The sequence below is a fragment of the Armigeres subalbatus genome, chromosome 2, assembly GCF_024139115.2.
Source record: "Armigeres subalbatus isolate Guangzhou_Male chromosome 2, GZ_Asu_2, whole genome shotgun sequence".
Lineage (NCBI taxonomy): Eukaryota > Metazoa > Arthropoda > Insecta > Diptera > Culicidae > Armigeres > Armigeres subalbatus.
Window position 1 is genome coordinate 7977036 of NC_085140.1, and position 27195 is coordinate 8004230.

General features: G+C 41.4%; 1 protein-coding gene across 3 annotated transcripts in view; it reads right to left on the reverse strand.

Moving 5' to 3' along the window:
• The window catches only part of LOC134217628 (fibrillin-1-like), a 355498-nt gene that overhangs the window by 150909 nt on the left and 177394 nt on the right, over window positions 1–27195 (reverse strand). For all 3 annotated transcript variants that reach the window (XM_062696431.1, XM_062696430.1, XM_062696429.1), the window contains exon 5: window positions 21967–22479. In XM_062696431.1, the coding sequence (XP_062552415.1) occupies window positions 21967–22479 (513 nt within the window). The remainder of the gene's footprint in view (window positions 1–21966; window positions 22480–27195) is intronic.

The window sequence follows — 27195 nt, forward strand, 5'->3', positions numbered from 1 at the left end:
CGGCTTCATTGAGAAGCGTCATCGCCGGCGTCAACAAGCCGGGAGCGTCGACCCCATCGTCAGGTCATCGACTGGGTCAGGTTACGTAAAACCCACAACAAACCGGTGAGTCAGCAAACTTTTTGATTGGAGTGCGGCGTCCGAGGAGGGCGCCGCGGAGGAAACGTTTTTTGTGCCAGTCGTAGACTGAGGAACCGAATGTGCTGCTAGAAGCCGAAACAATTTTCGCGAGTCGCAATCCACCGACGACCGCTTGGGTCCGCCATCACGGACCCGTGAAACATGCGTGCGTGAGCCGTTTTCGCCACCACAAAAATAACATCAAGTAGCAGGAGCGCAGACTAGTCAGCAGCTGCGCTGCGTGGAAGAGTGACGTCACATTAAGACACAGCATAGAGCACAAACGAAAGAGAGAGCTAGGGAAGAGAAACCGCACACAAGATAGGAGACAGAAATTATGAATGAACACAAAACTAAAACGAACAGAACACAAACCCCGAACCAATATGTGCCCCTGTTAGTATTAAGTTAATAAATATGCTATGTGTTTGCCTCAATAAAATGTTTCTATGTAGTCCCCCTAGCCATTTGATTGAGTAATTGTGTTTAACGTCACAGCGCGATATTGTTTATTAGCGACTCTTTGAGTGTTTGGTGCGGCTGTACGGTATAGAGGGAAGATAGGGTGGACCCGATTTGGCACTTTTCGTTGTTGCTGGCTGGACCGATCCATAAATCCTTATCGGGAAAATTTAAATGGACTCGCCTTGAGAGAGTCTCATCCGGGCAAAATAAATTGGGCCGTGGTCTCCTTAATGGAGTGGCGCTTAAGCCACGTGCTTTTTGATACGGATCGCTCCGTGCCGGCTACAGCGTCCCCAGCACTTACACCGAACCACTTTCTTTTGGGTTCCTCGGACGGTTCGAAGCCGTTGACATTGCTGAATACAGATCCTGCGGTTGTATGTCGAGGACATCCTACTTCTCAATGGTTGGCGAATCTGTTTTGGAAGCGCTGGGTTAGGGATTACCTTCCCGACATAACTCGACGAACGAAATGGCACGACAAAGTGAAACCACTGCAGGTAGGTGACATCGTAGTCATAGCAGATCCTGAACACCCGAGGAATTGCTGGCCCAAGGGAAGGGTTCTCGGAGTGGTGACAAGTAAAGGGCAAACGCGTAAGGCTACCGTTCAAACAGCGTGCGGCGTCTACGAGAGACCAACTGTTAAGCTGGCGGTGTTGGACATTCGGCGCGATAAGGAGTAAGCGGGTCCTGACTGGTCCGCATACTGGGGGGGAGTGTGACGTCCCTCGGACTGTGCGCACCTACTTCCCTAACACCATGCTTGAGTCGACATCGACAAAATAGATCTGCACGTCAACCGATAGGCATATGACGTTGGCATTAGATGGACAATAGAGAATAAAAAGTGTGATCGAATTGTGCGCCTGTTGATGCTATGATATGCAGTTAAATTATCTTTCTTTACTTGTTAAATACATTAAAAGTTGAACTACAAGTTAGTATCTAACACATAAACGTGGTTAGGTTTGAACTAAATGATAAATAAGTGAAATAATAATAGTATCTATCTTAGGTGGATTTACTGATCCGAGCGAGCAAACACAACAAGTGTTCACTGTTGTTTGTGGAAAGCCATATCAGTATAATTGGCTCTATAAGATGTGAGTTAAACCTAAACATGCAGTTAATTTCCTTAAAAACTATTCTTATCTATTATACGTTAAAATCTACCTACAGTACAAACCCATTGTAATGAAATTGGTTAGGAGACATTTGTGAATTCCAAGACAGTGGAGGCACTAAACGTAAAAGAGCCTTCATAAAAATACATTCTGGTCGTGACCAACGTTTATCTTCACATATCAAATACAGGAAATTTTAACCAACCCTAGAATTTGAGGTGGTTTATTTTTTCGGAAGACGATCCCTCCAGTTGGTGTGCCCAACAGAGGGCTTTCATCACTGTTAGTTATACACAGGGCCGGATTTAGAGGGGGGCCGGGGGGGGCGTGGCCCCGGGCCCCCACAAATCTTATGTACCGAAACCAACCTTTTTTGTACAATTTGGGGCCCCCACATACTGTCGGCCCGGGGCCCCCTTCCGGCTAAATCCGGCCCTGGTTATACATATTCATTTTTGGAATGATACCACGTAAAATATTTAAAATAATCTGATTTTATGCATTTTCATTTGAACAAATGATCAATAAGAAGTCCAAATGTGCTCTGTTTTTGAAAGAAGCCAGTAATAGTGCATTATCAATTGATAAACAGTATCTTGATGTCAAAGTTCACATATTATATTATCGTTTTATATTATATCTAGTTAAAAAGCTTGTAATCTGAACAGACGATTAGCATCATCATTACTATCCTCACCTTTTAGAAAACAAAAAATGTTTATACGAAAAAAAAACAAGAAATTAAAAAAAAATAACTCCTGGGGTGAAAATGAACGATGCGATCAACGTTGGCGTTGACGTTGATTCAACGTTCTTCATATACGTGTGATTTGTCAAAAATTCAACGCAACGCCGTCGACGTGGAATTTTTGAAAAGTTAACGTTAACGACGTTAATTGTTGATTATCGTTAACAATCCTGGAATGCAATAAACTCATTCAATCGAAATTGTCACTGTTGGAATAATACTTCAACCACCTTCAACGTTTTAAGCATATCCACATAATTAAAATTCAACAATAATTACGAATAATAACTATTGGGAAAAGGAAAATAAATAAAAGCAATTGGAAGGGGCTTTCTGGATTATAGCCTTTCAATAAATTTAGTGTACGTGAAAGGTAAAAAATCAAGCCTATAGTGCGATCGGGCCGATAAAGCACCAAGCTGCTCGTGATTTCATAGTTGACGTATCAACCATTCGAAATTTCAGCGAATTTGACTTATTGCGCGTTTACTAGGATAATTTTACCGCTGCATCATCGATACGTTGCTAGTTCCAAACCTCAGTGCTTGCCGGTTGAAATGTTTTTAATTTGCGATGTTTGTCCCTAAATTATTCGAAATATATGCGAAAGTGCAATGGTTGTTACTTAACTATGAAATCATACGTACACACACTCAAACACATTGGACAAAATTGACTCCACCCCCAAAGAAAATTCTTTCTTTGCTGCTGTGTTTGACACTGTGTGAAGTTGTTGGCGGCTCGGTCGGAAAAAAATCAAATCGGTTTGATTTTGGTTTGACCTGTCGGGCGGAGTAATAGTTTGCCGAACATGTTTGAGCATTTGTAGTGAAGTCGCACAAGCCCTCATATATTTTTGATGGTTAGTGATCAAGTTGGCGCGTCGATTGTTCGTGTGTGATATTTTTGATCGAATCAATCGAGTGTTCGTGTCGCGGTTTGTAGAACATGGTCGATACTTGACTAAACGAAGGGTGGAGCCAATGTTGGCCAAACTGTGTACTGACCGTTTGTACGCTGCATAAAGGGCTCTGAGAACCAACCAGATAATTAGTTCCACTTTTTTCAACTTTTTAGAATGTTGCATACTGTGTGTATGCAAAAGTAATATGTTACAGAGAATAAGTTTGAATATATTATTCTTCAGTCATGGGAATGCTAGGTTGTTTTGTTATTTTAATAAATATGAAGGAACCAGAAGTACGAAATTTCATGCGATTACTTTTTGAATTATTTGTAGAATCTAAAAACAATCCTTTAGATCCTTATACATTGGACCTCTTATTAAAAAATTTTGATTCGGGTACGAAGGTGCAATTGGAAACTCGAAAAAAAAAATCAACATATGTACTAGGAATAATTGTAGTAAATTACGTTGAGATTCGACGGAGTCATTACAGCTTCAGGATAATCTGGAAAATAAAATAATAATATTGGAGTAAACCACATTTGCTAGAATAAGGTATCACCCAATTTTTTTTATTCTAGATCAATGGATCTACTTGATAAACTACTCACAGAACCCGATCAAATCGTTAGGCCAAAAGTCATTTGGCCGAAAGGGTCATTTGGCCGAAAGGGTAATTTGACCGAAAGGGTCATTAGGCCGAAATGGTCATTTGGCCTAAATGGTCGTTTGGCCGAAAGGGACATTTGACAGAATAGATCATTTGACCGAATAGGACATTTGACCGTGAGAAGTGAGACGTCCCACTACTCACTTCTCATTTCTCACTGCTCACTGTTAAAAGTCAGAATTGACAAGTGAGTAATGAAATGTCTCACTATTCACTTAACGTTTCTCATTGTTTACAGCGAGATATGAGAAAAGTGTGAAATGTAGTGCGGAATGAGAAGTGAGAAGTTGGATAAATATTTTAGAGTGTATCATTCATTATTATAGTCTTCTATTAAAAAAGGTTAATTTTGGAAAATTAATAAACAACAAATATTTCACTCTTCGAAGGTATACGAGCAAAAACACAAAGGAATATAAAAATTACTCGATTTAGTTTAGCTAAAAAAAGGAACAAAGGAATAAAAAAATTTAGACTCGATTACTCTTGGCGGTCTTGGGTGGTAGAGTGTAATACAAACCATAATCACCTTTCACTCATATTCGAGTATTTCTAAAGGGTCGCATTCAGCATTGCATTATTTCGGGCAGATGCCTTCGTTTTCCCTTTCTCGTACACTAAGTGTACGTAAAAGCTTCATATTCACTTCAAAAATAAACTTTTTATGCCAGGCCCAGAGTTATATACCCATCAACTCCTTTCGATGAACTGAGGCCATGTCCGTCTGTATGTGTGTGCGTTTGTGCGAGCAAACAACTCAATCATTTTAAGGCTCTTGTTCTTAACCGATTTACTCGCAACAAGTTTCATTTGACGAGGATCCAATCTCATTATCTTTTATTGAAAATTGACCATACACCCTAAAAACAATTCTGACAATTATTGTATCTGTATCTTGGTATATAGAATTCTGCAAGGTTTTATTCAAGGAAACTAGCTGACCCGGCGAACTTTGTCTCGCCAGAAAATGATCAATTTTCTAATACATTTTTTGCGTCCACAATTTTTCTAGAAAACAAATCAGTTCTTCAGAATGATCTTTCATTTTGTTTTATATATAAACTCCATGCAAATTGTACGAACCATTTCATAGAAAAGATTGTGTTTTGAATTTCAAAGAGTTCCAATTTCATCTAAGCATTTTTCCTCGTAAATAGAAGAAGAAAACGAATATAAGTTAGCGAAAATTGGGCTGTCTATGATGCGCGGTCGTTTCTGTTTCGCGGAATTCATTTTCGCGGTTGAACATTTCGCGGAATGACATTTAACGGTTTGTAACTTTTCGCGGTACGACATTTGGCGGTTTGTACCTTTTCGCCGAATGACTTTTGGCGGAATGTATCATTTCGCGGAATGCACCATTTCGTGGAATATTAATAATAATAGCCTTTGTTCATTCAGCAATCCCACAATTATTACCTGCGAGATCTCTAAGCCAAGTTACCATTTTTTGGCATTCGTTTAACACGAGATTAACACGTTGAAACTTTTATAAAAGCCAAAAAAATCGATAAATTTCCTAGACCGGGCCAGAAGTTGAACCCAGCCTCCTTCAGCATAGCCTTGCTTGGCAGTCACGCATCTTTCCGCACGGCTAAGAAACGCCAACCAGAATATTTAGAAGTAGTTTCAATTACCTCTTAAACCGGGTAGATACATCCATTTAAAGAACGTTACCCCTCCTTTCACCTTATACCGGGCAAACGCGTTCATTTAAAGAAGGCGTTACCCCTACCTTCGCATTATACCGGACAGATGCGTTCTTTTAGAGAAGGCATTATCAACTCCTTTCGCCTTATACCGAGCAGATGCATCTATTAGTCTTTACCCCTGTCTTCGACTTATACCGGGCAGACGCGTTCTTTTAAAGAAGGCATTACCACCTCCTTTCGCCTTATACCAGGCAGATGCATCCATTCAAAAAAGGCGTTACCCCTCCCTTCGCCTTATACCGGACAGACGCGTTCTTTTAGAGAAGGCATTATCAACTCCTTTCGCCTTATACCAAGCAAATGCATCCATTTAAAGAAGGCGTAACCCCTCTCTTCGCCTTATACCGGGAAGACGTGTTCTTTGAAAGAAAACATTAGCAACTCCTTTCGCCTTGTAACGGGCGGTAGATATGGTGGGGTTTCAGGTTTTGAAACCCGCAACCCGAGTCGAACCCGAACCCGATGGGTTCGGGTTTGAAAAATTAGTACAATATCGGGTTCGGGTCGGGTACGGGTTTGTGAGACAAAAAAAATCGGGTCCGGGTCGGGTACAGGTTTATAAAATAAAATACTGAAAATTATTTCAAAAACAGTTTTGGTAATTGTGAGGCTAGTTCGTTGTTTGGGCTTACATTTTTTTCAGTTAAAGAGAACCAGGAAATATCTAGTTTGAATTTTTCGGGGAAAACTTTTGTGCGGGCTTAAATAATTAAATTATGTCGGGTTCGGGTCGAGTATGGGTTTACGAATGCAAAAATTCTCGGGAACGGGTCGGGTTCGGATTTGCATTAAATCCAAAATAAAAATAGCCCAGATTTTATTTTAATTATTCTAACTGAACTTCGCCAAATGGCATTCCGCGGAATGATTTTCGGTGAAAAGGTACATTCCGCGAAATGTCTTTCGGAAAAAAAGTGCATTCCGCGAAATGTGTTTCGGAAAGTTGATACATTACGCGGAATGTCACACCGCGAAAAAAAATTCTGCGGAATGTTTTTCGCCGAAATAGTATACAACCTGGTGATGATGATGTAAGCTTTTTATACAGATACTGTATAAAAATAATTCAAAACTGGATAGTTTTAAAACAGTGATTGTACAAACCTGGATGTAGGATCAGCAAAGAGAGACACAAATCTTCTTAGCAATGTCCCTCCCAACGTCACTATTTCATACACCCCCTGAATATTGAAACGGTTGGTACGGCTGTCCCCGTTTCTTCCTTTCGTAAATTCAAAACTCTTCGTTGATCATGTTATTCATAATCTGAATAATTTGATTGCCGGCAGTTTATGAATTATCTCCCAATTCCAAGTCTGCACGATGGGCCTGGCCGTTTTCATATTTGTATCATATCTATGATATGCTGCAAATATTAATGCTGACAAGCAAATGCTCGGAAACACAACCGACATTTCCAGGATGCTTTTCAATACTGGCTGTGCATGTGCTAAGACAAAAATGGTTGTACAGACCCCAATCGATTTTGGCAACACTTTCGAAACATTTATGTTGCCAAAATCGAATGTTGCTAAAAACAAATGATTTTTTGTTACATTTCTAAGATGTGCATATGCACAGCACATGTTTCGAAATGGACAAATTGATATGAAATTTGCGAAAAAGAATCCACGTGTCTCGGAGGGACTCGAACCCTCAACCTCCTACTCTCTAAGGTAAAGCACATGTGAAGATTGAACAAATCAAGCATCCGAAAGGTATTCGAAAAAGAGCTAACCGCATTGGAGGTTGGTACTCGGATTCTTATGGCTTTTCCGCAAACGTGACCTTCAAGTGGTCTTGTTGTGTAGGGTTTATCACGCCTATCTAGAAAGTAGGAGGTTGAGAGTTCGAGTCCCTCCAAGACACGTGGATTCTTTTTCGCAAATTTTATATAAATTTGTCCATTTCGTTGTGCATTTCGCTGTGCATATCTACAACCAAGAAATTTAACAGAAAAATTTCAAAAAAATTTTATGGCCAAATCGAATGGTTTTATTGCCAAAATCGATTGCATTTGTTGCCAAAATCGAACTTCGCCAAAACCGAATGTTACCAAAATTGAATTTGGGCAAGTGTACCACCAAAGCGATTTGCTCTGTAACTTTTGAAAACTCCTTTTTGAATCTTGGATATGCTTTCAGTGCCAATTTATGTACACCCAAATCTTCACTAATGATTCGGTCTAAGAAAAACAATTTATGCATAAAAAGCTTTTCTTGGAGTTTTTTTTAAATAGTAATAAATAACGAGTTTTTAGGCTATGTGACAAGACTGAAAAGTGACACACATATGCGAAAAACTGCCACCAAAATAATATTGTTCTCCACAGATTGGCCACTAGTAATAATTCTTGCCTGATTTTTGAAAACGTCTTAAGTCCAAAAGACAGGCTCTCTTCGTTTACTTTCTGTTTCGATTATTGTAAAGCCTTGATAACATTTACATCGTTTTTTAGCAGGGAAATAGCTTTCTCAAACGTTTCGAGGTGATAATATTGCAACAAATACCAAACTAGCATCTGTATGAGCAAAAAAAAAGCGTAATTAAGGTAAACTGCAATACAAGGCTACTGTTTCTGAACTTCATCTCATAGCTCCGATATCCATCCCATACAAAATAAAGTAATGAAATGGAATTTGATTTGTTTCTTATTTTTGTGATTTTTTTTCCAGCAGTAAGCAAAAAGGAGCTATGGAATACATACATTTTCTGCATTTTTTCAATAGTATGTCTCTATCTTATGTAATGTGTCAGCTTATTTGAATTAATTGGAATATTATCAAATGGCACTCAATTGTGACGCTCATTAAAAAATTGATCATAAAAACGTCAAAATTTAGAATAGTCAATGAAATCCCGTACACTATGTCTGATAATACGATCGAATCTATATGTATACATGCTAGGTCATTTGATAGATATGGTACTGAATAAATGCTGGGTGGCGTACTTGCCCCGCTATGTGTTTCCTCATATATGTCATCAGAATTCACATACCTACAGGGTGTTCAATAAGTTCGAATACACTTTCAAAAAATGTTTAAAAATCAAGATTAAATTATTTCTTTTCCCGGTTGCATTTCATTGGAAGTTTTGTTTATAAGGAACGTTTGTAACATTTATTTTGGAATGACCTCTTTTTTATACTTCTTCACGAGCTTCAAACGTTTCTAAAACCCATCGCAAGTAATAATAAAGAACCAAACAAGTAAGTTAAGAGGGTTCAAATCCGGGAAGCTGGGAGGTCGCAAAGTTTTGTCCAAAAAGTTGATAAAATTGACCCAATATAAGACTTAAATCGCATTTTCCATGTATAAAGGGTTATCGTCCTATTGTAACACGTAAGGCTGACCTCCGTCTTATCACCGGGCCACTGGGGGCATCAATCGTCCCCAAAACCGTAGTTTTGAAGTGTGCCGCAATGATTTTAACCTTCAAAAACGGCTATTTATGATGCCTCAATCCATTTTCAACGCGCGTAATAAACAAACAACAAGTGACAGAATGTCAACACTACACACATCCGATAGCGTATATATACCGCTAACGCTGACACCAATACTAATACAGAATATGTACATTGGGCTTACAAACACAATGATCAAACATTTGTATTCGAACTTATTGAACACCCTGTATTATAAGAGAAATGTTATAGTTAAAACTCACATTAGATACACATACTCTCAACCAGCGATTGCACATTAGAGTGGGGTTGTATGGTGTAAAATATTGTATAATACGGTTGTAATTTAAATTGGCCAATTCTCCACCTGAACCACTCTGCACATGATCAGCTTCACTGAGATTGTGAGAATAACATTTTATATACAGCATCTGAGATAGAGATATCAATTTGAACCAGGAGATAAATACTCATTTGCATAGTCCTCTTCTCTGCCCAAATCTTAACTAGCGCGAAGAGGGGAGAAAGTCGCCTAACTTTGTAATTACTCAGTTCCAATCAATAAAGCAACCGCGCCGGTCGGATAGTGCCTTTTCTTAAAAGCGTCGTGTTTATGCACTTAAAAGTTATGTTTTATTTAAAACCAGTGCCGAAAAATCGAAGACGTTAATTTTACATTTGGTCCTTGGAAGCGGATATTAAATAAAGTGCATATCGTGAATATCGCGCGGATTATCGATAGCAAATCGTCGTGTGCTAATTCGATTGCGGTATCCATATTGTGATGTGATACGCTATCCGTCTATACGTATTGTTTAACGGACAGTGACTATAGTTTTGGTCTGAGACCTACTGTGAAAGTGCCCGGTCGTATTGAACAATAAGCAAGGGGACGAATCGTGCTTTATGTGCCGCCAATTGATTGAATGCCTACAGGAGGATAGTTCGCCATTAGTAGTTTGTACGGCCAATCGAGGGAAGTGAACTGGAAAAGAAAGTGTATCTGCTACCTGCCGGAGACTATCGTGCTAGTTTATCCTGTTGCTGCTGTTGTTGATCCTGGCCTGTGAATACCGAATGTTGCTGTTGTTGCTGATCGTCACCAAGAAACCATCGAGTGCTGCTGCTGTTGGAGTTGGAACTGGATGTTGCCGAGCGTTTGTACCAAGCTGATTATGTCGACGGAGCGACAAGCAAGATAAGTTGCATGTTTTACTTTGGGGTATCTATTGTTCGAACAATTAAACAGACGAGCATTGATTGCATGCTGCTAGGCAGCCGTCTAAAGTCGAGCAAGTTGCATGTGTTGCTTGTTGAGGGTATATGGGATTTTGTTTGATTCGCTGAGTCGATTTTCTGAGTTATTGAGGTTTTGAAAATGCTTAATTGATCAGCAGTTTTTCCATTTCTGTCTGTTGGGTTTCTGTCAATCGCTATTCGATCAATCAATCGCGAGTAGCTGTGGAACTGTGAATGTGAGTAGTGCTAAATAGATGAGTGCAAGTGCAAGTGGCATACCATGGCTGATAACGAATTGCGAAAACTATCGAAGCAGGAGAGACAAATCAAGATTATCGTCGCTTCAACCAAGGATTTCGTGTCTAATTATGAGGATTCTCGTGATGGGGATACAGTTCCGTTTAGAATCACAAAACTTGACGAGGCTTTCGAGATGTTCTGTGACGTTCGCACGCAAATCGAAATGCTGTTGGAAGATGTTGAGCTCGATGAGGAGGAGGGCAAGCAGGACAAAGCATCACGGGTCCAGAAGCGGGAGAAGCAGAACGAACACGTTATGAAGGAGTTTGTCGACGAGTACTTCACGTTGAGAAGACAGTTACAGGCCTGTATTCCGAGTCCTTAATGAAGCTGCACCTGCAGCCACGGCGACGCAACAGCTATCCCATGTGAAACTGCCAGAACTGAAGCTGCCGTTATTCAAAGGAAACCTGCGGGACTGGTTAACGTTTCGCGATTCCTTCAAAAACCTGATAGCGAACAATAGTCAACTATCAGCGATTGACAAATTCACGTATCTCCGTTCATGCCTTTGCGGAGAAGCTCTCCAAGAGATAGAGTCGATCGAGATGACCGCAGTCAACTATACCATAGCGTGGCAGGCTCTTGAGTCACGGTATGAAAACAAGAAGCTCTTGGTCAAATCGCATTTGGACGCTCTTTTGCGTTGGAGCCAGTACGCAAGGAATGCTTCGATTCACTAAATCACATTTTAAGTGAATTTGATAAACATCTTCAAATGCTTGATAAGCTGGGAGAAGATACTGCTAAATGGAGCACGATTTTAGCATACATGCTGGCGAGCAAGTTGGACACTACAACTCTGAGACTCTGGGAAACCGAGCATCGGTCACGAGATGTTCCAACGTATAATGCCATGCTAAAGTTCCTGAAAAACCACTGTATCGTTCTCCAGTCGGTTGGTGTAAAAGGCTTTCAGTCGGATCAGAAGAAGACAACGAAACCGGCCGGCAGCTACACTGGAATCCAACTTCAAGCTCAATCCGTCTGCCCATTCTGCGGAGGAAATCAGCATTCACCATTCATGTGCGGAAAGTTCAAGACTCTAAAGGTTGAAGAAAGAAGAAATGCAGTGATGATGAACCGTTTATGCTTTAACTGCTTAGGTCGTGGTCACGTGTCTAAATCATGCAGTCGAAGTTCGTGTCGCGTGTGTGGTCAACGGCATCATTCTATGTTACATCTAAGCACAGCTCAATCGTTCTCCCGTCAGTCAGTTCCACAGCCGGTCAAGCGATTCCAACGTCCTCCTCAGAACCCACAGATACAGACACAGAATGCTTCAACCTCAGGAACACAGCCACTATCACAAGAATTCCATCCATCTCAGCGATCAAATATTGCCAACAATTCCAACCTCACAAGCACACAAAACACGCAACACGAAACACCACCAACAACACAACTCCAAAGTACAAGTTACAATGCATCTCTTTCTGACAACAAATCAGATCGACCAGCTCTACTTGCAACTGCAATAGTTATTGTTGAAGATAGTTTCGGCAGTACTATGCTCGCTCGAGCCTTACTGGACAGTGGTTCCCAGTCCAGTTTTATGTCGGAGAACCTGTCGCAGAAGCTGAAGTTTAGAAGAGCCAAGGAGTCTTTCTCAGTAAGCGGCATTGGCCAGGCTACAAGAAGGTGTAAACAATCGGTCACTGCTCACCTTCACTCAAGAATATCTGAATTCGCCAAGGAGGAGAAGTTCTACGTTCTTCCGCAAGTGACAACCGTTCTACCTAGCGCGAGAATCAACCGTGAGAGATTGCAGTTACCTGAAGACATCGTGCTAGCAGATCCAACTTTCTGCGTACCTAATGTGGTGGACATCATCGTGGGCGCAGGATTGTTTTACGAAGTATTATCAACCGAGAAGCTGAAACCTCAGCAGGATGGACCTTTACTGCTAAATACAGAGTTGGGATGGATTGTGTGCGGAAAATTACCAGACGAAGCGAGTATTGCGAGACCAATGGTTGCCAATTTTTGCACGGAGCAAGTGGATCAGTTAGTCAAGCGTTTTTGGGAACTGGAAACCTGTCGATCGAATAGCGTTTTATCAGTCGAGGAATCAACATGTGAAGCCATATACGACAGAACAACCATTCGCGATGCAACCGGTAGATTTGTTGTAACGCTACCGAAGAAGGAGTTTCTCATCCAACGATTGGGAGACTCAAGGGCCACAGCGCTGAAACGTTTTTTGAGCCTAGAGAAGAGACTGGAGGCAAGCCCAGAAACGAAAAGGATGTACAAGGAATTCATCCATGAGTATCGTCGACTGGGTCACATGGTAGAGCTGAATTACGAGGAGGAAGGAGGACCACAATACTACATTCCTCACCACTGCATCCTGAAGCCAGATAGCACCACGACAAAACTGCGGGTCGTCTTTGATGCGTCTTGTGCAACGACCAGCGGAGTGTCACTCAACAATGCCCTTATGGTTGGGCCCACAGTACAAGATGATCTGCTATCCATTGTCACACGCTTTCGATGGAATCAATACGCGATAGTGGCCGACGTCGAAAAATGTACCGTATGGTACTAGTACAGCCTAGCGATCGTAGATTGCAGAGGATTTTCTGGCGTGACTCCTACCGATCCCATCAGAATCTATGAGCTGTGTACCGTGACGTACGGCACTGCTTCAGCGCCATATTTGGCAACTAAGTGCTTGAGTCGCCTGGCTGAATTAGATGGAGATCGTTATCCAGCAGCTGCCAAGATGTTAGTGAAGGATTTTTATGTTGATGACATGCTCTCTGGCGTTGATTCAATCGAGGAAGGCATTACACTTTGTGCAGACGTCCAAGAACTACTCCGCGGTGGAGGGTTTACCCTGCGAAAATGGAGCTCAAACTGTCCCGAGATTCTCGAGCAGATACCTCCAGAGTATCGAGACGAAAGAACTTCTTTCGAGTTAGATGGTTCAAGTGCAGCAATCAAGACCTTGGGGCTTGTGTGGGAGCCTCAAGCAGATTTTTCAACTTCAAAGCACCTGAGTGGAATGAGTCTGCCATAACGAAGTGCCCGAAGTCTCTGACCTTGCAAGAATTTTCGATCCAAGTGGTCTCATTGGGCCAGTTATTGTGGCCGGAAAAATATTCATTCAGCATCTGTGGATGATTAAGATATCATGGTACGAAAAGCTAGCTGAAGATCTACAGCAACAGTGGCGTGAGTATCGAAGCAGTTTGGAAGGTCTAAAGGAGCTGCAGATTCCTCGATGGATCGGATTTCGAAAGGAACTCAAGTCGGTTGAACTGCATGGGTTTTGCGATGCCTCCACAAAAGCATACGGTGCATGTATCTACATACGATGCGTAGATTGGGATGGAGAGATAACATCACGTCTTCTGATAGCAAAATCCAGGGTGTCGCCTTTGGAAGGTTCAACCAAGAAGAAAAGGAAGCTGCAAACCATCCCCAGGCTTGAACTGTCATCTGCCTTGCTGCTAGCCCACGTGTACGAAGCAGTTTCAAAAAGTATTCCGAGTTCGTTTGAGACCTATTTTTGGACGGACTCTATGATTGTCCTGTACTGGCTAGCTTCTATTCCATCACGGTGGCAGATGTTTGTAGCGAATCGAGTGTCCGAAGTGCAGCATTTGACGAAAAAGGACAGTGGAGCCACGTCCCTGGCATAGATAATCCAGCCGATTTGATATCACGAGGAGCAACTCCAGAGCAGCTCAAGAACTGTTCCCTCTGGTGGAGCGGGTCTAGCTGGATGCTAAAAGACAAGTCGAGCTGGCCAACGACGATCGAGGTCTCCAGATCACAAGTAGAAGAAGCGCTGTTAGAGGAGAACGTACAATCAGATCAAACTGTTGCTGCGGTAGTCAACATTGAAGAATTTAACGCTATCTTCACTCGGACGTCGTCGTTCCATACTCTAGTGAATATTGTTGCATGGTGGATCAGATTCAAGGATAACACGCTCCAAGCTGACCGCTCAAAAAGACGTATTGGACCGCTTACACATGCTGATCGAGAAGGGGCCATTCGCAGACTCACACTTATCGCTCAACGAGAATGCTTTGGTCAAGAGATTGCGGATCTGAGCAGAAGAGAAGAAGTGAAAACTACATCCCGCATCGTTTCATTGAATCCACGGCTGGTGGATGGCATAATTCGAGTCGGCGGCCGGCTGGAGAATGCTCCAATCTCGGCGAATAGAAAGCATCCCATCATCTTCGATAATAATCATCCTCTGTCATTGCTTATAATGCGTCACTACCACAAGCAACTTCTTCATGCCGGTCAGCAGCTATTGATCGCCAGCGTAAGGGAGAGATATTGGATTCTTAGCATCAGAAGCCTGGCACGCAAAGTCATTCACGATTGTGTTACATGTTTTCGTAACAAACCCAGCGTTCATGAACAGCTAATGGCTGATTTGCCGGCAATTCGAGTGACACCTGCGCCACCATTTCTTCGAGTGGGCGTGGATTACTGTGGCCCCTTCCAAGTTAATTACCCATTCCGGAAGAGGGTCATGGTTAAGTATTTCGCGGCTATTTTTGTCTGTCTGGTGACTAAAGCCGTCCATATTGAGATGGTAGGCGATTTGACTACTATGGCCTTCATAAGTGCTTTGAAGCGATTCACCGGCAGAAGGGGCATCCCAGAAGTCATTATGTGCGATAACGCGACCAATTTTGTAGGAGCGAGACGCAAACTGGATGAACTCCAGCAGCTCTTCATGACGGAGCAAGCGCAGAAAGCAATCGTGTCCACAGCAGCCGACAAAGGAATCGAGTTTCGCTTCATTCCTCCTAAGTCACCGAATTTCGGTGGCCTCTGGGAGGCTGCTGTAAAATCGATGAAGCACCATTTGAGAAGGACAATCGGTTTGAAGATCGTAACTCCAGACGAATTGGAGACCATTTTGGTGCAAATCGAAGCGTGCCTTAATTCACGGCCTCTTACACCGTTAAGCAACGATCCCGGGGACATGGATGTGTTGACACCTGGACATTTCCTCATCCAGCGGCCTCTTGTAGCGATACCAGAGCCATCAGTTCCAGAGCTACCAGACAACCAACTGCCAAGGTGGAAGCAAACACAGGCGTTTGTTCAACGTATCTGGTCAAAATGGTCCACCCAGTACTTGTCCGATCTACATAATAGGACGAAGTGGACAAAGAAAAAGAGCAATTTGAGTGTGGGAACCATGGTGCTCATAAAAGAAGACAACATGCCTCCTCTAAAATGGTTGCTCGGTCGAGTGGTACAAATCCACGCAGGAGCGGATGGAAACATAAGAGTGGTGGCGGTAAAAACGAAGGACGGTACGTTTACCCGGGCAATTTCCAAAATATGTGTTTTGCCCATTCACGAAAACACTAACCTGCCACACGATTAAAGGACCCCATAGTCCTCCTACGAAGGCGCAGGAGCGCCTGCGGGGGCCAACCGGTCCCCGCACTCCAGTTAAGTATTTTTATTTTAATGAATTATGAAAAAACTCAAAGAATGTTCCGTCCGCCATAGCCGTCTACGCCCACAGGAGGGCATGCGCCTCCACTAAGATGTCCATCAGTGTCCTGGATGTCATCACATCAACATAGGTGCAGGTGCACCTGCGGGGACTAACCGGTCCCCGCATACCAGTTAAGTGTTCGTGTTTTAACAATTGACAAAAAAACTTATGGAATGTTTCGTCCGCCATAGCTGCCTGCCTGCTCCGGAGGCTCTGCGCCTCTACCACGATGCGATGCCTTGTTGCTTCACTCCTTGCCTCGCTGCTCAATTCTCGATTCCCTTAGCTGACAACTTTCTTCATACCGGTTGAGAATCGGTTTGTTTCCATTATGATGCGCACATTCTGGTTTCATGTATTGATTCGGAAAACGTCAAGCTATCATCGTCATTACGAGTACGCTGGAAGGATGATGCATAGGATGGTCACGCAAAGTTACGTCAACGCCTCTACACGTCACCACTACGCAGAAGTAAGTCATACTACGCAAGAAGGATGTCAACTCAATGTCACACTACTCTGGTCCACACGAACGTCACGCAACGAGTTGCGTATCTGGTGTAGGACTCTCACGATGCACGGAATCACGCTGCCGTACTAGGTAACTCTCATCGAACGTTTTGCTCACTGTCGAACGCAACACAACGGCGCAGGAGCGCCCGCGGAGGCGCGCAAGCCTCCGCACCAGGGAAGTCAAGTTATTTTCGTATTATTCTTGTAAATTACCTCCTCTCATCTGATGCAGGTCGGTTATCATCGCAAGTTCACGGAACTTGGGAGTGCACGCCCGAGTGTTCCGTGAAGACCAATAAGGTTCTACGAGAGTCGGTTTTGAAGCCGCTCTACAATGAGGGTCGTCAACAGAAGTCGTGAAAAGCAGTCATCTTCTAGAAGCACTAAGGATCATAATCGTATGAGGGCAGTTTTGACTGAATTGTGTTGTATCGTTCAATGTACTGTGTATATCAATATTGCAATGTTTCTCTGTAAAATTTAAGTTTATTCTAGTTCGCTTTTAGTTTGAAATCTCGCGTATTTCAAGGCGGCCGGTGATGTAAAATATTGTATAATACGGTTGTAATTTAAATTGGCCAATTCTCCACCTGAACCACTCTGCACATGATCAGCTTCACTGAGATTGTAAGAATAACATTTTATATACAGCATCTGAGATAGAGATATCAATTTGAACCAGGAGATAAATACTCATTTGCATAGTCCTCTTCTCTGCCCAAATCTTAACTAGCGCGAAGAGGGGAGAAAGTCGCCTAACTTTGTAATTACTCAGTTCCAATCAATAAAGCAACCGCGCCGGACGGATAGTGCCTTTTCTTAAAAGCGTCGTGTTTATGCACTTAAAAGTTATGTTTTATTTAAAACCAGTGCCGAAAAATCGAAGACGTTAATTTTACATATGGAAAAACGCATACTTCATCCAATCAAGTGAGTTCAAGGTTTTTCTGAATCGTTTTGGGACCCCAATCAACTGTGCAAAATATGGGCTCGATTGGTTGCAACCTTGCATGCCGCATCGCGTTTTAAATTTACATGGAGATTAGTATGGGAAAACGTACTTTTTTTTACATTTTTGCTCTTAGCGGCTTCAATTTATCATCAATCACGTGACTCAATATGTTAGCATACAGTCTGGAAGATGCCGAAAGACTTTGCCGAAGAAGGTACCCCTAGCAGCATACATGTTCCACATAGATTTCCGCAACTCATATGTGACCAGATTCAGTTACAATGAAGTTGTGGCAACCATTTTTATCTGGCTTGTGCTGCTCGGGACGTAGCTGGAAGGTCTACAAAAAATGTTATTACGTTTTGAAAATTAATTGTACCATATGCAAGAAATAAATGTTTCTGCCAGCACTACCGGACAACCTATGGTTATCGAAGGGCAAAACCCATGTTCCTTCTAATCGGATTTTTTTCTTTGTGAAATAATTCCGGATAGCACCCATTAGCTCTAACGCCCTATAAGATCAATTATTTTGAAATAACACTCAGTTGAATTATTGGTCTACGTAGTACGGCAGTGCTGGCAGAATAAACGATTTTTTGCATATGGTTTGAACACTCAACGTTCGAAGCGTTATAACTTTTTTCGTGGACGTTCCAGCAACGTGCCTTCTTCAGCAAAGTTTTTCGGCATCCTTTGGGTTATACTTTAGCGTAATGTGCCACTTGTTTTACGATGAACTGAATCCTCTAGTAATAGAAATGCAAAAATATACGTTCTCCCATACTAATTTCTATACAAACTTTAAACGCGATGCAGAAAGCGAGGAAGCAACCAATCGGTCCCAAATTCTGCATAGTTGTTCAGGACCCAGAATGGCTTCGAAAAACCATTGATTTGAAAAAATGACCATGACGCCCCACTCTATTGCACATTTCAATAAAGTTCTGTATAAGAATCTTGCAAAATCTGTATTACATTTTGGCATATACAAATTCAGAAGGATTTTTTTGTATCTGTATACTTTTTGTACTAAAACCTTGCAGAATCTGAATACGCCAATATTTTTTACACAATTGTACGATTTGCTATTTTGACGCTATCTATAATTATTTCAAGTGACCGTTACGCCAAAAGACATTTCAATCAAATGACCCGCTCACTCCCTGTGACCCCCATCATATCCCGAGCAGCACAAGTCAGACAAAAATGATTGCATCAACTTGATTGTGATGTGACTAAATCTGGCCATAAATTAGTTGCAGTAACTAACGAGGAACATGTGTGTTACTAGGGATAGGGACATACTCAGTCTAGAAGAAACCAAGAAAATCGAATTTTAAGGATTTTAATCGGGTGTACTTTGTTAAGCCTATTCGAGATGATATTTATTTCTTTCCGTAATCCGCTAAAACATCGCCCTTCGTGATCCAACACTTAACCGTAGGTATGCAAAACAATGGTACGAATAATATATCCCAGCTTTTATCGTTTTATCACTCTAATGTAGAATCAACGTTCAACTTCGCTTTAATCCTCTACTGATGTTTCAAATATACCCAAGACAGAAGATTGAGATTAGTTTTCTTCTGCTATCGAAACGCGCACAAGACAGTTTAAATCCGTGTAAAATCTCTACTAATTAGGGCCGTCATTGAGCTAATCATGGCCCATCCATGGAGCGTCATCTTTCAGACTGAAAAGACGTACCACCTATAGGATTCCAGTGATGAAGGGTGACAGTTTGATTGTTAATTCGTTGAAAATCAAAATATCAGGCGATCATAAACCATATAGATGACACACAAAAATTCAATTGCATAACTTTGTATTTCCCAATAAAACTTTCAGTAAACCTTAATAAATAGTACAAAACAGAATGCATGATTCTATATTCGAGTTCAAACATCTCCATGTGCGATGAATCTTTTCCCATTCAAGGACCTACCGGAACACGATTTACGAAACGTGATCCAGGACGTTTCCCATCTTTTTCCGGCATTGCTGACTGATGGTCTTAACGAGCGCAATGAGACTGTTCTCCAGAGCGGCAGCGCAATCCATTCCAAACTTCCCCCGATTTAACAAGACGGCTTGTCTCAGTCGCATCCACTGCAGCAACAGCGAGGAACACGATCCTAATAGACGGGGGGCGCACAAAGCAGAAAAGTAAATGAATCCAATTAATTAACAGCTATTTACAATTTACACCATTTTCCTCTTTCGGTTCTAGTTTCTTTCACGTTTCGTCCCGCGTTTTTCACACTCGATGGTCATGACGCCTCGGTTCCAAGATCCCAAAAATAGTTGCTGGAGCAAGATGAGGCAAACCTTATAGCAGTCAAGCTGGGCGTCTGGCGTTGGCACTTGAATGACAGGCGAGAGCGGCGCCTTTCGGGAACATTGGGTTCTCCGAACGTTCCACCAGCAGCCAGGCCCAGATGATGATGATGACAAAGATGAACATGACACTCAACGGGGAAGCAGCAGCCCGCACCGGCCAACTACTTGCTGGTCGAAGATTCACTGCTGCTGCTGTTGGTGTCTGAGACTGCATTCCTAATTGTTCCCAGTCGGCTGTCAGAGGGTTGGGTCGCGTAGGTTCGCTTCTTCATCCGCCGGGATATATGCACGGTTGCACAAATGGTGTTGGTTGAGACAGATGTGCCACAATTATCATCAACAAGAGGGAATAGCTATGGGACGAGCTCATGTCAAATGAATGCCTCCCACCAATACCTTTTAGAAGCTGATGAATATTTGAGCGGAATTCTCCGGAAAGGTAGGTCGTCTGATGGCTGGATTGAAAATTTACGGCAATGGGAAAGGGTGCACCGTTCTCCAGCTGTTTCTCATAATCTATCATGTAATCCCCAGTTAAGTAAGCCAATCAACAGATCATTAGCAGCTCTAATCTGCCGGGTCAGGCACCCCAGCTTAAATTGTCGTAAAAAGAGCAAATTTCCCATCTGCTTGGACGTGATTCGCCTGCCTCCGTGCGTAGAGCCCCAGCACTATTCATCCACCAGATAGAGGGGAGACAAATGCAGTTCTGAACATAAACGGTGAAAATTTGACTCTATGACCAAGTGGCAGCTTAAACGTGGTTTCAACACCACAGCTGCTCACGTATATCTAATTTTCACACTCGAGCGAAAAGAAAATTCGTCTTCAGCTGGTAGAAGGAAGACCCGAGACGCGTGCTGACAATTAATCAAGTGGTTCACATTCTTCGTCATCACACCTTCAACAGACACCCGAGCGCGTTACTATGGTAGATTGACAGCGATGTACGTTAGGAATACAGTAGCGATCCGATTTAGTCAGTTTCGATGGAGCATAGTGCAAGTGGAACAAACTTTCTTGAAAGAAAAACTAAAGATTTTTCCTGATTTACCTATAGGTACTATAAAGGTAAAATTAAATTTTAATTCCAATGCTTGAAAAGTCTAGTTTTCAAATATTGCAATTATTGTCCATGTCGGCTGGTCAATACTTGGACCACAACCAATCAACTTTGAAACTACGTGATGTACTTTCTTAGGTATTGGATATGTCATATAACATAGTAGCGAATATAACTTATGGTTAAATAAATACAGAAGGGTTTGATAATTTGATTTTAAGTTTGACAAGTTCGAACGATTTAATAAGTCGTATTTGTCTATGAGTTCATACAAAAACAATTGATAAGTCTATTGATATTAGCTCTGATTGGCTGAAATACAAAATCTGAACACAACTGTAAAACATGTTCCACGCAATATTGTTACAAGCCCGTCCTCTCATTACCCCGGCCTACATGTCAACTTTAATCAAAGAAGAAGTGAGAAACATCTTTCTTCAACCCATTTGTCACCTAATGGAGTTGAAAAAATAAATAAACGATTTAGACGGGTTCCACCTCATTGGTAACCCAAACATTTTGGACTAGGGAAGATATCTTAATACAGAATCCTCGGTGACATCTGGAATGATCGATTCGAAACAGCTTCTATGTTACATTTTTGACGCCACCCAATAAAAGCAACCGTAGAAGCAGGTATAACTGTGACTGACAACCACTTCATCTGTTCTAAATGTGAAGGGATCATAAATTGGATACCATTAACTGACATCGTACCGTGAAACCCCAACCGATTAGAAATATTACGGAGTTTGTCAGTTCTTTCTCGACCACCTGTCACTGCCATCAATTGTCGTAAATTGATTGTAGCTATCAATATTCCATGATGGGTTTCGGGATGCATCAAATAGCAAATGCCAGTTTGTATTACATCCATAATCAATGCAGTTAAGGATGCACCGGTACTCACCATGACATGTACGTCCGTCGTGTTCATCAAGTTGAAAACCGTGATAGCAGGAGCATCGTATCTCTGGGTGAGTTTCGTGTCCATCCTGGCATTCGTGATCACAACCTCCCCGATTGGCACCACAGGTTGCAATTCTGAGCTGTGTCTCGTTCTCCGATGGCTCTTCCGGTATTGGTTCACTTTCGCCTTCATTGTCAATAGCATTTTCTTCAACTTCGTTTTCATCTTCGGATGTTGAATGTGTCTCTGACGGATGTATTTGCTCAGACCGTGTAATCTCCTCTTCGCTGTGGTGTTCATGTTGAGGCGAAGGAGGAGAACTTGATTCGACCAGATGGGGATTTTCATGTATTGGGTGTTCTTCTTTGGCTTCAGTCGTAGGGCTGACTGTTGTTGTTGTTGTTGTTAATGTTGTAGGAATCGTCTCCGGAAGCTGTTGCTGATCCTTATCACTATCCGATTCACTAGGTTGCTGCTCAGGATCAGTTTCCTCTTCTTCTCCTTCATCATAATCTAGAGGAGGAGAACATAATTGATAAAGGAAATTGTAATTAATTGATACATCCGACTGAAGAAAATCTTGAATGGGTATTCAAAATGTATGAAAGTTCAATCAAAGGTAATTGCCCATTTTCCGCGTATTGACAGAATACAATGTTTGAAAACTTGATGTGCAAATGGTAATTTTTTTCATTGAAATTAGAACCCAGGACCTTCAATACGCCAGGGGCCCTCTATAGCCGTGCGGTAAGACGCGCGGCTACAAAGCAAGACCATGCTGAGGGTGGTTGGGTTAGATTCCCGGTGCCAGTCTAGGAAATTTTCGGATTGGAAATTGTCTCGACTTCCCTGGGCATACAAGTATCATCGTGTTAGCCTCATGATATACAAATGCAAAAATGGTAACTTGGCTTAGAAACCTCGCAGTTAATAACTGTGGAAGTGCTTAATGAACACTAAGCTGCGAGGCGGCTCTGTCCCAGGGTGGGGATGTAATGCCAATTAGAAGAAGAAGAAGAAGACCTTCAATACGCCAGGTTGGTGCTTTTGCCATCTTAGCTAAGAAGGACCTCATACAATTGAAAGACCCTTTTAGATAGAGAAGCTGATGGAGTTGCTTTTATCATTGGAAATGATATTGGTTATTAGGAAAAACTTTCAAATGTTACTTAAAAAGTCTACTACATAAACTTATATGCAGCATACATCATAAATAAAACATTCAAATCGTCAGAAAAATACTCACACACTTTTTCAAAGCAACACAACCACTTAATCACCTTTCAGCAAGCGTCAACACATGGCAAACAGGGTGCAGAGCACGGTGGTTAAACTTGGTCTGACAGCTCAAACAAACCGCTACCGACCGTCATCAGGCACATCTCCACCATCACCGAGAAACTTCCCAAAGCGTGTATACACGCTCCATTGCAAACCAAGCAAAGCGAAGGTATGAGGAAAAAGTTACAGAAAATATGATAAAAACCCACCACCCGTCAAGTGGAACAGTAGTTCCAGAGTTCGTTATCAAAAACCACTTAAACAAATTATTCCCACCCTCCCGCTTGTGGCTGTGGGCCGACTACGACCCACCACCCGAACGATTCCTCTGATTCGCTCAGCGAGATCCGAACCGATCGACCAACCAACCGTGCCGGGGAGCTTAAAAAGTTAACCCACCTCAAAAACATGGATAAAGCGTCCCGCCGCCAGTCAACCACCGAAAGCGCATGATATCAAGCTGTGAAATAAATTAATTAATATCAAGATTCAGATCGAACCGTTTAACCCTCCCCTGGGCCCACCCATTTCAACGATGGGGCGAGGGCTCACATGATAGGATGTTTATTTTTACGCCATCATCCACAGTGGGTCAGGGGGAAATATTTCCGGTGGTAATTGAAATCAAAAATGTTTCTTCGGTTGAACTAAAGAACGCATGGTACGCATATTTCGTAGAGGTACGTATGTTTCACTGTATAAAGATATTTACTTGGATAATACTCCAATTATCTTTACAACTAGGAATGCAAGGCAAAAAGTTCTTCCACCACCGTGGTTTTAAAACCTGTTTTATTATACATACAGAGTGGAAAAACTTGTTCTCGTTGTATACCTGTTCCTTCTCTCCTTTGTTTTGTAGAGAACGAATGTTGTTTCAATCTAGCTTTTGATTCAACATCGAATTTCAAGAAAGCGTCTTTATGTAAACAGCAACAAATGTCCACGATGTCAAAGCTACAATGCAACATCTGGTAATAGTTCAGTGTACGAGTGAATACGTCGCAACATTTACTAAATCAATAAATTGTAATTGTAATATACAATATTTAATTTCTAATTTTAAATTATGCTCATGTTCGACAGTTCGTTATGAAAAATCATATCTAACAAACTCAAACAGTCAAATGCATTCAATCGTACATGCAGAACGCGCGCATTAAGACAGAAGAGGACAATTTCAATCAGTGGCTGGAGGACAGCAACGACAGAAAATGATCAAATATGGTTTTGTTCATGACCACATTGCTAGCTTGTTAGGTTGGTAAATTTAGATGCTCATGAAAACTCTGTGCTTTTTGTAAAGGTTCAGCAATACTTTCTTTTAGGGCCGCGGTGGTCGGACGGAGCCTTTTTCTCTGTTCAACGACTATTCTCTACACCGTTTCCTCCAATCATTCAGATAACATCTGAGCTCCTATCCGGCATGTTACCGTCAGCCACCTAATAGTTAATATTCCGTAGATTGTCTCATTGTTCAAATCTGACTCACGTGATTCGATGGTACGCGCTAGGGATGATAGTAGTGGGTGGGGAGACTTGGTCCCCCCTGTTTTACGGAGAACCAAAGTAGTTTTGTTCTAGAGTATTTTTTAGTATAGATCCTCTGGACAAATGATCGTTAGGGTAAATGATATATTTTGGACATGTACATATTTTGGACAAGCCGGAGCTTCTTCGATCAATTTTAGATAATGTGTAGGAAAATTTTTATCGAAAATATGATCATTGCATACTTTTACCTCAACTCTAGCGGCTCCTGATGAGAATTCACAAATCAACTATTATTTATCTTTAAAATTATCTAAAATGTAAAGCTTTCTACCAAAGTGCCTGCTGGACGCCAGTATGCAGGAGAATATGCATTATAGGACTCTTCGTAACATGCACCTGAAACACGTTTAAATTGGTTCAAACGGCAATCTTGAGGTTCTGCGGCCAAAGTTTGATTGTAATTGAGATACTAACATATTCCAATCGCTTAACATGAACTTGAGACGGATGAAAAAGGAGTGACCAAAATGAAGTTATGTTTTTATGCATCAGACATTTATTGGTCACCCCATGCACAGTACATGGATGAACCATTAATTGCCAACTTTTAGGCTGTTTTCAATGATATCGATAAGATTGCGAAACAATGTTAATTTCTGGTTTAATCTATGTCAGTTAAGCAAATTAATGCATTTAAATGAATGTGGATACGTGTAGGTAAGTCATACCATTGAGATCTGTAGGTGGCCATTTTTAAATTAGGAGAAAATGACTCTGTCCAAAATATATGCATTTTCCATGTCGAAATTATATATTTGATGTCCAAAAAGAAAATATTTCAGTTCGCAGTATATCACAGTTTACACCTAGTAAACGTAATTTACTCAAAAAATGGGCAATGGAGACGCAAGACTAATCATAGGTTATGTATTTGGATGAACCTAGTGGTTTTCAATTGTTTTATACTATTCAATCTCGATATATTTTCTAATGAATGTCCTGCGCTTGTCCAAGATACATCATTTACCCTACGTGGTGAGTTATATTTTGGATTGGCAACATTATTGATTCTGCTGGAAGGTTTGTTTTTTACCCTCTCAAAGATTTTTTTAGTGGCCACGCAAAATTTGAACAACTTCTCCTAATAATGACCAAATGCTACAATTTTTAACAGCACAAATCCATAAGTATGCTAAATGATCTGTACTGATCAAAATCTTAACATTCCATCATAATTTAGGAATATTTGGAATTCAAGTTGTTCCGTCAATATGGGGACACTTGATCCCTCATTTGTCACTCATACAAAAATCAACGAAAAATTCAAAAAAAAATATTAATTTGTTCTCAGCCATCTACTGTTTTGGCTCAAATCCTGAACATGACTCATATTCTGAACACTGGCGTTTTAGCGCCCTGAAACTAAAACTTTCATTGGTTTTCCGCACTGAGGATCAAGAACAAACGAATTCAAGCTCCTTAGCATTAGCATTGAGCAATTCGCACAAATTCGTAGGTGGTACAAGCCTGGACTATTGTATGAAAGTAGAATCACTTTCATCCGTTACCACAGATATTTATTTGGGACTAATCATTATCTCTTAGATAGAAGCAATGCACTCTCCAATAGTCGAGATCTGTCCGGACCACGTCCTTCCGAATGCTGAGGAAGGGGAAGGATGGTTAGATGGACACCTACTTAAGAAAGATGCAGAGAACTCTACGACCTCTCATAGGTGTCACGGGAGGTTTTTGGAATTGTTAGTGTGGGAGGTTATAACAGTAGGAATCGTTTTGGTAGAACGTGAAACACAGAGAGAAATTAATTAGAAATACAAAGTAGGAAATGACGAGCCTGCAATTGAACCCACGACCTGCTTATAAGGCAGAAGAAGCGGTAGCCACTAGACCACCGTGCTCGTCAACAAACGAATTCAAGCTCCTGTGCAGAAAATTACACGAACAAAGTCAAAATGGCCATTTAAAAGCGAGTGTTCGGAATATGAGTCATGTTCGGAATTTGATTCAAAACGGTATTTTTGTGTAGAATTGACAGATTTGATGGAGGGTAGGCTCGAAAAAAATATTTATTGAATATATATCATAGAAAAGGGGATCAAGTCTCCCCAAATTCTAAGATTGCATGCGCTGTCAAATTTCATATCATAAATCGTTCATGGATATGTACAACAAATCGGAAAATTTGCGTATTTTAGAGAAAAAATATTTAAAAATCAGAAAGCACCTCTTTACTTTTCCCCGAATAATTTCAAATTCGATTTTTGACAGAACTCCAATTGTGTATCAATAACAACAACAATTTACAGACATCAGTTACAATTAAATTATTGTCTATCCGGAATAAATTTATACCGCTTTTTATACCGAAGTTAGATTTTTCTCCAGATACAGGCAACTTTCCCAACTTCGGAAGTAGTGCGCTGGATTCGCCTA